The 17,928-nt window shown below is 40.9% G+C and overlaps 1 protein-coding gene across 1 annotated transcript in view; it reads right to left on the bottom strand.

The window, feature by feature from the left end:
- Positions 1–760: 760 nt before the first annotated feature.
- KIAA0825 (KIAA0825 ortholog) overlaps positions 761–17,928 on the bottom strand; it is a 245,789-nt gene continuing 228,621 nt past the window's right edge. The window contains exon 20 of the mRNA XM_063421905.1: positions 761–3,455. Coding sequence (XP_063277975.1) covers positions 3,332–3,455 — 124 coding nt within the window. The 3' untranslated portion in view covers positions 761–3,331. The remainder of the gene's footprint in view (positions 3,456–17,928) is intronic.

The raw sequence follows: 17,928 nt of genomic DNA, 5'->3' as shown, positions 1-17,928 counted from the left end.
GCACTGCTGTGATGATGTAGAGGTGAATTAGAGAACATCCATTTGCCATCGCGCATATTTCCTGAGCAAATAGCGTAGATACACATCAAATTCCCTCTCCTAAAATAAAGCATGGCCTCTGGGAGTCTGTCAGGACAGCAGTCACTAGAAAACAGGGCTGTGTCTACATGTTAATCTGTTCCCAAAATATCTCTCCTCTCTTTTTGAGTTTCATTATTATTAAAGCAACTTCAGTTTTGCCCTGCTCCTAGTTTTATTAATTACCTTTCAAAAGATGAAAGATAGTAAGATTTGGAGCATTCTGAAGGGGACATTAAACAAACCTAATTACAGATATTCCATGCCATGAAGTCTCCCATTGAAGCCTGTTTTGTAAAGGAGCTAAGTATATTAAATTGTTAAATGATAATTAGGTGTGAGCATTAATGATAATGTATAGTTAACCTAGTTTGTGCTATCTGATCCAATTAATTTCTATAAATATAATAACTTCCTTTTGAGCTAATTCAGTTGAGCCAGTGAGGGCAGCTCTTGCCCACCTAGAAAAGTCAGTTGTACACAACAGATTTTAGTTCTTATTTTTGACCAGCTTTTCAGGAGAAATTAACATGATCAGATTGCAGTGGTCATGACACTTTGGGCCCACACTGGAGCCAACAAACCTGATTCCTGAAATCTGTTGCTTTCATTTATGTAGGTTAAACATACATGTGAGACATTCCTGGATAAATAGGTAGTGTCAAAGAGCCAGGACATTGCATCATTCTTAAAAATTAATTTAATCTTAAATCATTTTAGAATCAGCAGAACTTTTTAAAGAATATAGAACTATTGTTTTAGGAAGAAAAACCAAACAAAGCAGCAGTTTTGCAGTTATAAAAATATTCCTTATTTTACACACAAGCATCTGTGGAATACATCTATGCAATGGAAAAATGGTCAGCTCTTTCAATTTTCAATTAAGTGTTTAAGTTCAAAGCAAGCAATTTATCAATAATTGATAAATTATTGGCATATTACTTAGCAATCTCAGTTGTACAATTGTTATTATTACTGTAATTTTATTGAACAAATATGAATGTTGTACAAATGTGTATTCAACTTTAAGTAATATTGCCAAGATGATGGTTTTTTTATACCCTAAAGGTTACTTGGAATGGTTGCATTGCCAGCAACAAGCCTTGATATTTCTCAGTAAGGATTGATGGTCAAGTACAATTTGAAATACACATTTGCTTGCACTCAAATACCCTAAAAGAAGCATGTCTAGGTTTGGATAGGAAAAACACCCAAATAAAATACTGTGCAAAGGTTATGCATTTATGTTGTTATGTTCTTATGCATGTTAGTCATTGGCCAGTCATAAGTGGAATTCCCCAAGGCTCAGTACTGGAGACATTTCTATTTAATATTTTTATCAATTATTTGGACCAGGGACTAGAGGGCATCCTCAATTTGCAGATGACACCAAATTGAGCAGGAGTGTTGACCTGTTGGAGAATTTGAAGGCTTTACAAGGGATCTGGAGAAGCTGGATCAGTAGCCCGAGGCCAGTGGAATGAGGAAGCAACAGTGTGGATATTCCCACTTAAGTGTAAGTGAGGGGTCTTATTCTCAATTAACTTGTTCACTTGCAAAGTTTATCCTCTTTGGAGTAGGTGTTTCCCAGAAGGGGAGCATTTGCACAAGAAATATTTCAATCAGTTTCACCACATAGGCACTTTATGTGACTATACAAAAAGTTAATTATGTACAATAGATTTTGATAAAATAGGAGAGAATATTCTCAACTCCAGTTTCCGTGTACACAAACACATTATCTGTATGGCCTGGAATATGTGCCTTGTTTGTCAGAATACCAAACCTGCTGTCATGGAAGATCTCTGTAGACATGTTTTAAACCTGAAGTCCACCACTAATCTTCTAAGGTGAAATACAAAGCAAAGATAAATGGTTTTTACACTTCATCACTTCCTTTATGATCTGAAATTACTACACTTGCAGCAGAAGAAAATGTCTAGTTTATTCTTTAATTAATATTTTAAGCATCTTTTAAGCTCCAGTGCCTCACAGCCCTTTTGTGTAGCAGTGTTGTAACAAGATCTGTGGAGATTTGTAGGATGCAATTGTTCACGTTTTCATTTTAAATGGTTTGATGCTTTATATGAAAAGAAAAAAGAGCACTTTAGAGGAGAAAAACCTGCATTTCAGATAAGACTCTGAATCAGCATTACTAATATGGTTACCCATGATGCTGCTGAAGCCTTTAGGGAAAAAAGCATGCCTTCATCCTATTGATGTGGTCTACATTATGTCCATAATAGAATCTGTGTGAGGATGTGCTGAGAACACGAATAACTCTGCTCAGATTGCACCCTTTGCAGGATCACATCAGGCAGAAAAAATAGTTCCATTGGACTTCTAATGAAAGAAACTTCCAGAAAAATTACAGATTATTTCTGTAGAGCTAAAGAGATATTAACCAAACCTTCTGTATAAAAAATGTTGATAATTTTATCCAGTATGTAGGACAAATATTAAGAAAAATATTTAATATTCAGAAAATTTTGAATATCAAACAGGATTTTGAATATGAAATTTTGCTATATTTATCAAAAAAAAGTATTAAATTATTATTTTCTCAGTTCACTGTTCAAATAATCCTCTGAGCACTGCCTGCAAATAATTCTTTAAATAAAAAGATGCTTCTCAAAACTCGTGAAGTTTCTCTATAATGTGTTTTTTAAGCCAGAAAATACACTGAATGCTAAATAAGGATTTGTGAGGGCAGTAATACTGATGCATTTTGATTGGGAATAATGGCCAAGCATACTCATCTTGGAGCAACTCAAAAAGGATTGTAGGTGTATGGTCTATACCTGTGCCTTTTCATGTATTTTGGGTCATTTAATAAGCAAGCACCAAAGGAGAGAAAAGGTCTTTGAGTGACACGAACTGGGGGCAATCTGACTCCAACTCCAAAGTGGTGGATGGAAACCAGGAGCATTTGCTCAGCCTGTGTCTAAAACTGCATTATTTTCAGGGTGCGTTTTGTATTTTTGAAACAATTCTTAGTTTATGATTCAGGTTTATGCCTCTGCAGTACTGAGATACGACCTCCTTGTTTTGTGACACTGACATTTTCCTGTACTGTTCCTCACCTGATGCATGTGTGCACTATTGCTTCATGGATATGATGACCAAACAATAACAGGGGAAGACTCTTTAGTTTAGAACTCCTAGTCAAGATACATATTTCTGAGCTTTCTAGTCCTGTGAGTTATGACATTAATTTTGTTGAATCCAGAAAAAATGTGCTACCCAAAATCTGTCAAGGTAATTGTTCTTCTTTATCCTCTGATGTAGGAGTTCTTTGTGTCAAATAAACATTTTTTAAGTGTTCCACCATAACGTCCTCTTCATCTTTAAGATGTGCATCTTCTTTCATCTCCCATCTGAAAGAAAAAACATTTTATTAATTTTTAATGTGTTTTAAATTAGTCTTTAGAACAAGTAAAAAAATACAGGACTTGTTATCAATTCATTGCCCTCCCTAGCTGTGGTTACACCAGCTGAGATTACTGAATCAAATAAATTACAACCCCCAAAAACCTTGCCGCACAGAACTTGGCATGGGCATGAGGCAATTGGCACAATTTGTCAAAGCTACTACAAAATCTTTCTTATACTTTCTGCAACAGTACTTTTTGTTGTTGTTGTTTGTTCCATTTTATGTGTCACACACACATTGGTAGAGGTGGAAACCTTGTAAAACTTGCAGAGAAAAAGTGGAAGAGCTAACACACATTTTGGAAGTTAAGCAGATGCTCTCAATACTCTCTAAATTTGTAGTGAAATGTCACCACATGAAGTCCAACCCAAATATTTAATGTGAGTTGTCATAATTCTCTGGCAGTGACAGTACTGTTTTACAAAATACTACAAAACTGAGTGGCTCTTTGTTTCTTTAATCAACATGTGTAACAATTTAAACAGAAATAAAAGATATCAGAGTCTTCCTTCCCCATGTGAATACTCATTTCCAGTTTAGGATTGAAAGCTAATGCCACTAAAACTGCAAAAGTGAGGGAATTTTTTTTGTAGTAGTAGTAGTCAAATATAGAACCTTAAAAGTCATGCAATATTCTGTTAAAGAAAAACAGGATAATAAATGCAGCAACAGTGCTGATATGTAGTCAGGTAAAGTTTGTATCACTCCAATTATGCCTACACAATGGTAGCCACTTCTGTGGCTCTACCTCTTTTACAAGTTCTGTGGATATTTAGGGTTTGATATCCATTTAATATTAATCTCATTCCGTTCTAAGTAGATAATAAAGTGTAAGCTTGCAGTTCAGACCACCCGAAGACAAAATGTAAAACACCAATACTAAAACTAGAAATCACATTTTCAAGTATTAAAACTGATAGGTTATTAATGAGCCATAAAATGATACAGAGAAGTAGGAAATGTAAAAAATCAGCCAAACAAGGACTGCTTTTAGGAAACTGTCAAGACCAATACTTTAATCCTGTCCCCACACTTCTTAGGTCTTCATTCATACTGAAAAACCAGAAGCCATATATAAGTTCAGATTGGTGAATAAATCAACTATAATACAAAATGGTGGGAAATATAAATATATTTCATTCCTTATATTTGCAAGAAGAGAACAGTCATTATTGGCAATAGAGCATGGTGTACATTTTGTATCTATTTAAAAGCTTTGTGAAACCAGGAGAACATGTGCTTTGTAGTAAAATCTCATTGTTAAAAAACAATTAGGAAAAAAATATGTTCCATTAACATGTATAAATTAGCATATATCCTTCACACCTTTACCTTAAAAACTGAATCTGACAACCCATATTACTGCCTGAAGGAGTATCAGAACAAGAAAAGCATACTATGAATAAAATTATAAGCACTGAATGCCTATGATCAAGGTTTTGCAATAATTAATTTCCTATTACTCCACTCATGTGTGACTGCTATCTTACTTAACCTTATGTGTATATTAACATTAGGTAAAATTAATTGCTATGTCTGTCTGTTTTATTCTCTGGTTTATGATATAAAATCTGGCTGTATGAACCTTCAGTGCAGTTACTTTTGCAAGCATCCCCAGTGAATGCTGTTTAACAGGATGACTGGTTTCCCCTTTTCCCTTTGGTAATGTACCTTCTCTTCAAATCTAGAAAGAAGTTGTGCAAGCCTTAATTTGAATTTATGGTCATTAGCGTTATTCAGAAACAGTACTACATGAGCTGAACTAATTAATTTTAGTTGATTTGATTTGTTGCATGTTTTCAACTAGAGGATCTCTTTGCTTAGAAGGACTGTCATAGTTACAGGGATAGGAGGTAGAGTGTAGCATTAGGGGTGACCCAAAATCATGCATTCCCTATCTTCTCTCATCAATATGTACAAGGTATTTACTATCTCAAGACCCAGAGTTGGAAGCAGAACCTCTGTGTTTTAGCCTGGTTCACGGAAAGGGGAGGGATGCTGGGAACAGATGCGTGGAGCTCTCTGTTTTTTCTTTCCAGACTCATGAGAACCTCGGAACGCAGGGCTCTCTGACAGGCTGCTAGCCACGGCCTCCCAGTAACTGATTTAAAAAAAAAGACAGCGACCCTTGCCACGGTTGCTGTAGCAACCACCGCTTTTGGAGCCCAGGGAGATGTTTCCCTGGGCTTTCCGCCGCTGCTGCTCAGGACAGCCGCCTGTCGCCAAGGGTCGGAGCCGCTCCACAAGTTTCCAGCTGCTGAGGGGTTGGCCCTACGTATGCTGAGAAGTTTCTTCCGGCGTTTCAGCAGCACTTACTCCTTCAGGAGAGAAATACATTTTCTAGGTTTTAGTTTTCCCCCGCTCCCACAGTTGCTTGGGAAAGGAGGCAAAATGAACCATGGACCAAGGACGCTCGTTTGGTGTGTTGCTGCCTTTGCCCCTGTCCTGTCCTGGCCACACGGCCCGGAGAGTGGAATCTACACCATTATATCTGTGTTCCCGGAGACAGTTTGGGGGACCTCCTCTGCATTTATGGGTGAGGGTTTAACTGTTTGCCTTTGTATTTCTTGGTTATTGCTGTTTTCTTTTAGTAAACTGCTTTTTGTTTTTCTACTTACGTCTCTTCACATTTGTCTCTCCTCATTGGTAGAGGGGATGATTGAAAACTAAGGGGAGGGAAGTTATTGCAGAGTCTTTGCCCTGTAGAATTGCCTTAAATTAAGACATATTTGGCGCCCAACTAAAAGGATGTCAGAAAGTGAAAAAATAATACATTTGACCAAATAATTTCTATATTGGGTACAGAACTCCTAGTCACCACGTTGCTTGGTCTGGTCATGGCACTGTGGCACCTAACCATGTATATGTGTGCAAATATGTGGAACCATCTGCCTGTGATAGTGTTCTTCTTCAGATCAGGGAGAGGCACCAAGACACAGTTGATGCAGCTTGTGATACCAGTTTATGGAATGATAACATCAAAGGCAATGAAGATCATTTAATAAATGTATTCATTGTTTTTTCCTGTCCTGATCTGGGCTGCTATGTCTGGGGGGTTATTAATAATCACACAGGGGAGGAGAAGATGATTCTTTCTTTTGCCTTTCACTTTCTCTTTTTCAGGTCTGACACACCACTTCTTGAGAAAGCTGAATTCCCTCTGGATGCTAAGGACACTATATTCTTGCTAGTTCTGCTCTGTCTCCCCTTGACAGTCTACAACACATTTGGAGTCAGGATGGAGATTTCCAGGGAGGTGTCTTGGAGTGATTTATGATGATAGTGTAGTACATGGTCCTCTGCTTTATGCCCAAAAATGGTTGCTGTATCTTTTAAACCTGGGACTGGTATTGTGTGGGACTGGGGAGGAGGAAGCTTTGGGCTTTTGGTGGGCATTTTTGAAGCCTCCCTGCCCACGCATTCCATGGCGCTGTGCGGTTTGGTTTTGCTTGGCCCAGGCAAAAAATATAGGCAGAGGTCCAGGTTCTCATCCTCTGGCTTGGAGAAGCTGCAGCAGCAATCTTTCATCTACCTTGAGGTGAACTGAACAGCTGCTGTTCCAAGACTGCAGGAGTTGGACTGGCTGGAGCGGGGCCACCTCGTTCCAGCACCAAGCCTTGGGGAGCAGAGCCAAGGAGAGAAAGAACACCAAGAGGCTCCAGCCCAGCTGTTTGTCTGTTGTCGGGGGGGTCAATGCCAGAGAGCCACCAGATTTTTGCCTCCTTCTGGAACTCTTCCATGGAATATCCACTACCCTCAGTGTGAAAGCCTGTGCTGTCTTGTATCACATATCAGGAAGTATAGTTTGGAAGTCTCCCTCTGAACAAATACAAAACTCTGATAAGGTAGCAGAATATTTGAAATAAAATTGTTGTGGCAATTCCAGAAATGGGTAACTTATTGCTCTGTGCTGGGCCCTAGTTAATGCTTACCTGCATGCTTCTTGTATATATACATATATATATATATATACAGCAGCAGCTACAGCCAGAAGAGAAGAACAGCAAACTGGCAGACACAACAGTCACTCAGGCTGCAGTTAAACAAGATGAGCAGCCTAAGCTAATAGCAGTCATCCCTGTCCAAAGGAGGAATGTAAGACCAAATCCAGATGCCCAGTAAGATGACCATGAGGAGTGTTAGGCAGAATGTTCAAGGGGAACATCCCTTCAACACGTCATGCCAACAATGCTACCTGGAGTAAGCAGATCACTCTGATCACACAGCAAGTTCAGATGGGAAATCCTTATCACCCTGGGATCTTGGAAATGATTGCAAACTGGCCTGAAGGTGAGTGTTTTGAACTGTCATCCGAAGAGGAAGAGGATTAGGTGGTACATGCTGAGGAGGCCCCACCATTTTACTAGAAAGTGAGAGGTGACACACTCTCTTCACTGACAGTTCCTGCTGTATCATAGGGACAAGTCAAAAATGGAAAGCTGCCATCTTGGAGCCTAAGCAGCAAGGCTCACAGAAGCTACGAAAGTACAAGGTGGATTGAGTCAGGATGCAGAGCTGAAAACTCATCTGGCTTTGGATATTGCTGATTGAGAGAAGTGGCCAACACTATACCTCCATACTGACTTGTGGATGGTAGCAAACAATCTGTGGGGGTGGCTGGAATGATGGAAAAAGGCCAATTGACATTGAAGAAGGAAACTCATCCAGGCTGTAAAAATCTGGCTAGACATTGCTGCTAGGGTAGTGAAGCTGACCACAGAAGTTTGTCATGTGGAGGCCTAGATGCCTATGAGTCAAGCTAATGCGGAGCATTGCAACAACAAATAGGTGGATTGGGCTGCCAAAATTAAAGATAGATCTGGGCTGGCAACATGAAAGAGAGTTCTAGTTTGGGTACAGAGTTGCAGTTTTCAGTGTTGTTTATTATAATACCATTCACATCAGTCATAGGCATGGTTTTGGCAGAGATAATGCCATGTCTGGAACAGGTATGTACCAGTCTGGCTCACCAGAGTGAAGCAATCAGCAGACCCTGGTGTTGTATGACCTGTGGGTTTCTTCCCATTTTCAAGCCCTCCAGGACATTTCTGCAGGACAACTGGGCTAAGAAGAGGCAGAGGCAGAGGGACCACTCCCAAGCTCATGGTTCAAGGGATAGCATGGTTGAAAAGTGACAGATCCAAAACTGCAGCCAGGAATGTCTGGGCCAGGCTTGCAGTTTTTTGTGCCCAGTGAACAATTTCCCTCTCCCTCAGTGGGGCAGCACTGGCATCAACCGAGTCTGGCTGAGCTGTAAGAGAGTCCAGCAGGTGGCAGGAAGAGGCAGCAAGTGGTAGGAGTGACATCCCAAACATGCACCCCTGCTGTCACACAGAGAGAACAGGAAAACTGGTACTGCAGGCCTGGGCCTGCCCTGGACAACACCAGCACATCCCATCTGCCAGCAGAATCCCACCATGACCCCCTGAATTCCTTGCTTTTTTTTTCTTTCTGAGGGGAAGATTTAGCCAGGAGAGCCTCTCTACCATTTTATCTTTGTCCTCTGGGGCACATGGGCTGCCTGGGTGGTGGCTGTCTTGTTTTCTTTGTTCCCAGAGGAGCCAGTTGACTTAGCAGCTGTGTATCTAGTGATTTTTGTTGTTTTCTTTGTTGTTGCTATTTTCTTTAAGTAAAATGTTAATCTTTTCATCTATATCTTTTTGCATTTGTCTCCCCTTATCAGTAGACAGGGAGAAGGGAGGTAACGTTTCTGAGTCTGCACCATAAAATTGTCATAGACTAAGACAAGGACAACAACCAAAAATGCTTAATTAAATACATTCAAAGCAGTTATTGCTGGAGGTGTAATACAGAAACCTAGCAGTCTTGGCTGATGGAAGTTTAACAATAAATCAGCAGATTTCTTTTAAAGATAGTGACTTCATAGTTGTCAGCACATTTCATTGAATATTAAACAATAGCATTGGTAAAAATCTTCAATAGCATCCAGTCTGGACATTCTTTAGTGTTCACTTTATAAGAAGTTATTCCAATGGATTTTCATTTTATCCAAAAGTAATCTATTTTTAAGACATTTAAGCAGATCCAATGAAGATAAGAATGTCTTTTGTGCATTCACTTAACAGCATCCATGAATTAAAGATCTATGAAATGAACTTGACCAGCATCTGGTCTCTTATTAATTGAGAAATTTTTCCAATTTTATGCTTTAAGTCTGGGGACCATATTGTTTTTTAAAAGACTACTGGACTGTAAGGAAGAAGGTTGTAAGACGTTTATCGTTCTAAACGGGATGAGAAATTAGCTGTTTGTGTTTAAGTGGAAAAAGTCAATGTTTTCTAAAGTCAGTTTGTCCAAAAGATGTTTTTACTAGCATATCAAAATTATGTGACAATTGTTCTGGCAATAGTAATTGAGACAAATCCAACTAGCCAGTTAAAGTATGTGAATATGAATAAAATTACCATTAGGAATTACTTTCAAAGCACGAGATTCATCAATTGAACAGCCAACTTGCATACTTCTGTTGTTTCAAATCATTAGTAACATAGCTCTTAGAAAAAAAATTCAAATTCAGAGGTGGCATATGTTTTATTTCAGTCTGATATATCTTGGAACCTTGGAATCTTTTATTTTAAATAAAATCAGCATTTTAAAAGGATATTGGAATTACTTGAACCAACCCATTATACCACCACCTACATTTTGCTTAGAGTTCATTTAACCATAAAGAGATGAATTCAAGTATCCAGAAAGCCCAACTTTTAATATATTATTTGTATTTAAAAGAAAGCATATGTTTAGAATAAAATACCATCACCTTTGTAATTTTTAATTTAAAAAAATCAAAAAATCAAAATTTTTCAAGCCAATAACTTGTGAGTATAGATAATTAAAATTTTTAAATATATTTAAAAATATGCTAAAATATCAAATAAATAGTTGACATATTGCATGAACCTGACATGAATCACCTAAATACTTTTCTCTGTGTACTGTTCCTTTCTGTGCTGCATGTGGCTAATCAAGGGGGGTAAAAAGTAGTATATTTTTCAGCTAGATACAGCAAAACCCATCAGCACAGATAAATATAGGAATCACTGAAGTTTTTTGCTGGTCAGCTTACACCTTAGATCATGAGGTCAAAATGACTAGCACTGGGAGGACTTCTGTTTCTCCTCATAAATAAGAAGCAAGAGAGGAAGTCTTGGCTTGCACACTCCCAAGCTAACAAAGTGCAAGGGGGGAGTATTCAGTAACCCAGGCAGCTCACGTTATTCCAGCTCAGGTTTCCTTAGCAATGTGCTCTGCTTGCTTATAAATAACATGAATATATCCATTTATATAAATTGCTATACAGAACTAATTTTTTGTGATCCTTTTGTTTCTCTCTATTGAATTGTAGAATGCAAAGTTAAATCTGTTTGCAGATCTGCAAAGAAAAATTTTCATTGTGCCTGTAAAAAATATGCTGGGCAGTCCCCATTATTTTATTTCTTTAGACTACCCCCACTAACATCTAGTGCATGCATGAAGTTGCTTATCTGACTTTACGAACTAAAAGCACTGTATATTTGAGAAATGCATATATTTCAAATATATATGCATAGAACATACTTATTTATACCTATATATATACACACATGTACCTATATTCATGCAAGTAACAGAGCAATGATGCAGGCCTTTAAGAGGGCTGATTTTATAGCAGAAGGGGGTCAGTAACACTATGTCCAAGCTAAGTGCTTGGAGGTGACTATTCAAAGGATTACATCTTTTCAGTAATTTAAAATAACTTTGTAATCATGGATTCAATTTAATTCTTTGGAGCATTAATATAATTTTTCAAGAATATCAAAGAAGGAAGTATATTATGATCAGAATGCCAACAATATTTTCATTCAGCAAATGTCTATGACTTACCTGCCTATGATTACATGATAGAAACACATCTACTAAAATACCCTGTTTTTCACATCATAAGCTACTGGTTCCCTCTCTTTACCCCTCCCCTTTTGATTTCAACTTACAAAACCTTTCCATTATAGGTGCTGAAAACCCAATGTAAATATTTTAAAGGATTAAACTTTCAAGGATGATTACTATGGCATACGTATGTTCTGTAAGTACAAATATAAGATATATCTGCTAAGAAACTATGTTTGATAATTTTACAGTGTTGACGCTTAGGAGTATTAAAAAAATCATAATCTTGTCAACAAGAAACTTTCTCCAATTTTTAAGGACAGGCTACTATGATAGCATAAAAGGATTAATATTTTAAATATGTAAGATTATTATGGCTGTTCAGTCCCCTTCTTAATGCATTGAAATTTTAACAAATAGCAATTTTCTTCCTTTTAGAAGGATTTCACTCAGTTCATAACTTGAAGAAAAATGTGAAAATTACAGGAGATGGGATTACACCTGCTTACAGGAAGAGAGAAGATTCAATCAACTCCTGCAAGCAAAGAATTGTTGTAAAATGCGTAAGTTTTCTGTGTGATTTTTAACCTGATTATTGTAGTAGAAATTATTAACCTGTTTGAAATAGTATATAAGCTTTTGGGAAACCTGAGTAAAATTGAATTCTGATCACCAAATCAGTCTTCCCATCTCTCATCAGTTGCCAATACAGAATGAGAGGTTTTATTGTTTCATACTATTAATTCTTTATGCTTGTGAGCACTTTGTTTGCTAAATAAATAGTTTTTTCCACTTTTCTCTAAGGAGATTTTTTCCAGGACCGACTTGGAGAAGGGCTGTTTGGGTTTGCTTCCCAGAGGGACCCTATTCAGAGGTTTCCTCCCAAATTTGCCCTAAACCAGAACAATAGTTTTACTCAAATTTAAGCAAATGATATGCTGCTAAAAAGGCTTGTCTTTTCATTCCCATTATAAAGAAAAAACATTGCTGTTTGACCTGCAGCCAGAATACCCCAGGGTTTTTTACAACCAAAAAAAATTGACTTCAACATGCCCAGAAATTTAGCAGACGCTTCTTATTTTATTTTCAAAAATTGGTATCTGTTTGCATAACCCTGTCTCACTCTTCCTGAAGATTCCTAGGGACAGATTGAGAATGCAACAACTGATGGAAGCAGAGATACCATCCCAAAGAAGAGCAAAATAATCTGTAGATTAAAATCTACATAGTCCAACAAATCAGTTTTAGACTAGCATACTAAAAAATAGAGAGGAGATGGAGATAGACAAACAGGATCTCTATCCACAGTAGGCTTCACTATTGGTCATTCAGGTCTTTCACTGCTGAAAGATCTTTACAGAAAGAGGTTTTTTCTGTTTGGTACAGAAAAACTAGTAATTTCCCCTAGTTCATTCCAAGAAAGATAATACTGCCTACATCAGTGTAACTAATATTTACATCCAGAAATGAGAAAGCTACAAAAGCTAAGAAGAGAAAGGTAAGTGAAATTATGACTGACAGTTTTGGAAATCCATCATGCAGACTTCACACCTTGCAATGAAGTGGAAAGGGAGAGCACTAGAAGAAATAGTATTCCTGAATGAATTGGCAAAGACGTTCACTTTCTCTGTTTAGTTCAAAGCCACTCTTAAAACTGTTATTAACTGGAAGAAAAAAGATGAATAAACAAAGGTGAATTTCATCAGGTTTTAACCCATTACAAAGACTGATGAGTCTACAGAACAGTATGCTGAGTGAACTTAATGAAAGCATCTATAAAAAATCAATTCTATAATGCTGTGTATAAAATACATTTAACTTCATGGTCTGTGTATTAAACACACTTTAAACTCATGCAAAATAATTTATTCAAAATATATACATATGGAAATCTTTTTTCTGTAAATAGTTTTTACCATATTTCAAGATACTTTATTTAGAGTAGTTTCTAAATAGGGGAATGATGAAACAGAAATATGACATAATGAAATGTCTTAATATATCTCATATTTCCTGTAATATTCTACTCATTCATTCCTGTATATGTCTATTCATTCATTCTTTAAACAATCAAACACTAGTGTTTTGCTTTAAAAATCGTAAATTATGATTTAAAATCTTGCTTTAAAAGTCTAAAGCTCTAGTTTTCAAATTAACTCAGTAGAATAATTCAAATTGTAATATTTGCTCTATTAGTGCAAGCAGAGATTGAGGAATTTTCTTCTAGTTAATATAACTACAAATGCAACTGGCATATTACATTATTTTTGATTAATCTGTTGGTGTTGCAATAGCCAAAACCTGGTGGTATATATGTAAGAAGGAAGCTCATGAAAATAAGTGTTTACAACTTTTACTGACAGAAAACCAATTGGGTGAGCATTTTTAAGAGATGTATACCTTTTTAAACATAATTTTCAAGAGCAAAACACATTTCATAGCTAAAAATCAAGAAAGTATCTTCAGAAAGTTTAACAGGTTGGCCTTTGCCATCCAGGACCACTGCAGCTTTGGTCAGAGATGTGGGAAGAACAAGGGAAGTTGTACAGTACACCATCATGCTGCAATAAATTGATACTATGAGGATTTGACTAATTCTTTAACACAGGAGAAAGAGTGATTGTGGGATGCTTGTATCTTTCTAATTCAAATGACTCATGGGAGACATGAGAGTGACAGAGAAAGGGTCTCTTAAGCACTGGTGAAGTCTGTATCTGCCAGGCTCCTGACTTTGTCTCTCTGTGTGATGAACTTTAAAAGGTTTGGATTTCATCTTGGAAAAGGTTGGGAACATGTTTCTAAATCTCAGAAATCCTCTCATGACAGGGATATAATTTATCTGTCAACCATATCGAAATCATAGAATCATAGAAACATCAATGCTGGAAAAGACCTCCTGGATCATCAACCAGTCTTTGACTGATCACCACCATATCAGCTAAACCATAGCACTAAGTGCCACATTTACTCCTTTCTTGAACACCACCTGCAGTGGTGACTCCACCACTTCCCTGGGCAGTCCATTCCAGTGTTAACAACTCCTCCAGTAAAGAAATTCTTTCTGACATCCAAAATGAACCTCCCACAGTACAATTTGAGGCCATTTCCTCTTGTCCTGTCACTAGCTGAGAGGGAGAAGAGACCAACATTTACCTCACTACACCCTACTTTCAGGCTATTGTACAGAGTGATAAGGTTTCCCATAACCTCCTTTTCTCTAGGCTAAACAACCCCAACTCTCTCATCCAAACTGTGACCCTCTTCATATAACCTGCTTCCTAGACCCTTCACCAGCTCTGCTGCCCTTTTTGGACACACAGGGGGATAATCACTGCCCTGGTCCTGCTGGCCACACTATTTCTGATCAAGACCAGGATGCCACTGGCCTTCTTGGCCACCTGGGCACACTCTGGCTCATGTTCAGCCAGCTGTCAATCAGCACCCTCAGGTCCTTCTCTCCTGGGCCACTCTCCAGCCACTCTTCCCCCAGCCTGCAGTACTGCCTGGGGTTGACATGATCCAAGTGCAGGAACCAGCACTGGCCTTATTGAACCTCACACCGCCGGCCTCAGCCCCTTGACCCGGCCTGTCCAGATCCCTCTGCAGAGCCTGCCTGCTCCAGCAGATCAACACTCCTGCCCAGCTTAGAGTTGTCAGTAAACTTACTGAGGATACACCCATCCCCTCACCCACACCATCAACAAAGACATTAAGCAGGACTGCACCCAGTTCTGAGCCTTGGGGAATCCCAGTAGTCACTGACCACCAACTGCAGCACCGTTCACTGTGGGATTGCATTTTATGGAAATGGTTTGCTCTGGCTCACCCTTGGAAAATGTATGGTTTATCCCAAGTCTGTACCCTCCCTGCAGTATCCTGTATCTGTAACCTCATTGGCTGGAGAATGTTACCGCGCCCCTTTGAACCTCTGTGATAAGAATGCCAAGGCAGAAGGCTCTGCCCCTCTTGCCCCTCTACCCCTGGAGGCGTCCGGACGCTCCCTTTCCCTCTCCCCCTTTTCCCCTCTCCCCTTCCCTTCCCCTCTCCCTCAGTGAATAAACCCTCACCTCATCAGCATCCCACCGGCATCTGAGTCTCCTTGCCTGCCAGCGCGGGAACACCACGACCCCAAAAGACCTCGGGGGTCTCTGGGGGGCACTCCCCGGGGACCCCCCCCATAAATTTAAACAACAACAGATGACGCACCAACGTCGGGCAACAGCATCAGCGACCCTGAGATAAGATGGACCATGGTAACTCCGTTTCAGTGCCGTCTCCGGTGGAGCGGCCGTTCTGGGCCATCGCGGCCCGGGGCGGCCCCTCCCCCACTGCGCAGAGACCTCGTGAGCCACCACGCGGCCGTCCCACCACCGCCGACCAGCCCGGCGCGGGCCCGGTTCCCGGCCCCTTGGGGCCCCGGCCCGCCTCGGCGCTGCGCGGGCTGCACAGCCCCGCCGGGCGGCGCGGCGTGAGTGGCGTGGCTCCGCCACGGCGAGGCTCCGGCGTGAGCCCCGGCGCGGTGGGACCGCTGCCGCGGCGCGTGGCTGCGGCGCGGCCCCGGCCCGCCTCGGCTCGGCGGCGCGGGCTGCGCGGCAGCGGCGCGGCACCCTCCGGCCCGCGGCAGCCGCGTCGCGGGCGGCAAACCGGCGGTGGAGCGGCCCCGGCCCGGCGGGACCGCGGCACGGGGCAGTCCCGGCGCGAGCCAACACGTGGTCCCGGCCCCGCCGCCGTGCGCGCGGGCCCCAGCACCAGGAGAAGCCACGCGGAGAACAGGTGCCCCTCCCCCCGCCCGGCAACAGCGGCGAAGCAGCCCCGGACAGCAGCGAAAGGAACTCAGCCAGACGGCCATCAGAGAAGGAAAAAGCAGTCTTCAACTGTGCCCAAGCCCCGCACCTTCCAAAACTCGGTTTTGTAAATTGTGTAACCTCCTTCCTTACCCTTACCCCCTCCTCCCCTCGCTGCTCCTTCTCCCTAACCCCCTTTCCCTTAACAAACCCCTGAGAGTTAACCCCTTCCTGCTAAACCCGGCACGGCACAGCTGACACCACGTGCTGCTCTGTGACCGCATGGCCACCATGGCCACGTGCTCTCAGTCCCATCTTCCGCTTTCCAAGTCCCACAAGGTAAACGCTAAGAAACCAAACCCCAAAGCTAAAGTGAATTTGTAATACCAGTTTTGCAGCCTTGTATAATTGTTAATGCTACTTTGATTCCCTTTCCCTGTTTTTCTGCCCCTGTCCCTTGCTGTTCTGGCCAAACAGCAGGGTGTCCCAAACCCCTCCATTTCCTTCCCATCCCCATGAAGTAGTTTTTACAATCGTGCCTTTCTAGCCTTTGTGTGTGTTCATATTGCAGATTCCCCTGTTTTCTAATTTAGAAAGCAGAGGCCTTTTCAGGTCACAAGTGTGGATCCAAGGGAAGCAGTTTTTAGATTGTCTTCTTGTAAAGCGCGAATCAGTAGTAGACTATTGAATCGGTAACGCTTTTTGGGTTTATACTGTCCTCAGTTAGTTCTGAGGGTGATTGATAACCTGATAGAGTGTCTGAGAAAGTATTTGACGGTTTTTGTAGTTTTTTTCTTTTGTTTTTCTTTTGATGACCTAAAACTGGGGGTCTTTTGTTAGGCGGTTGAACCAGTTGGAAAGTGAAAGGAGTGATTTGGCTCAGATCCTTGGGTGAGAATCTGAGGCCGTGTGTGGAGCCCGGGGAACTCCACGTGTTTTCCTGTCCCTAGAGTGGGAGCAGAGGTCAGCACCTCAGCCTAAACTGGGGGCTGTGGTGGTCTGAAAAGCCAGTTGGAAAAGACTAGACACTATTAGGCCAGTCACGCTGGAAAGGCTCAAACAAATTTGTTAACTTGTTTCAAATCTTGCAATATGAACTCACATAACCCGTCTACTGCAATTACAAGGTCAGATCAACTGTTCACCTTATAACATAATCCTTACTGCAATTGTATTTGGTTTCATGCTGCAAAACTGTAATTACTGTTTCATTTTTTAAATTGTTAATGGTCATATGTCATATTTCTCTTCTCACATTTTAAAGAAAAAAAGGGTGACTTGTGGGATTGCATTTTATGGAAATGGTTTGCTCTGGCTCACCCTTGGAAAATGTATGGTTTATCCCAAGTCTGTACCCTCCCTGCAGTATCCTGTATCTGTAACCTCATTGGCTGGAGAATGTTACCGCGCCCCTTTGAACCTCTGTGATAAGAATGCCAAGGCAGAAGGCTCTGCCCCTCTTGCCCCTCTACCCCTGGAGGCCTCCTGATGCTCCCTTTCCCTCTCCTCCCTTCCCCCCCCCTTCCCTTCCCCTCTCCCTCAGTGAATAAACCCTCACCTCATCAGCACCCCACCGGCATCTGAGTCTCCTTGCCTGCCAGCGCGGGAACACCACGAACCCAAAAGACCCCGGGGGTCTCCGGGGGGCACTCCCCGGGGACCCCCCCATAAATTTAAACAACAACAGTTCACCCCCACGCTCTGGGCCCAGCCTTCCAGCCAATTCTTAACCCCGTGAAGAGTGAC

Source organism: Prinia subflava, chromosome Z, assembly GCF_021018805.1.
Source record: "Prinia subflava isolate CZ2003 ecotype Zambia chromosome Z, Cam_Psub_1.2, whole genome shotgun sequence".
NCBI lineage: Eukaryota > Metazoa > Chordata > Aves > Passeriformes > Cisticolidae > Prinia > Prinia subflava.
The sequence above is the reverse complement of the archived record's forward strand: the minus strand, read 5'-3'. Positions and strand labels throughout refer to the sequence as shown.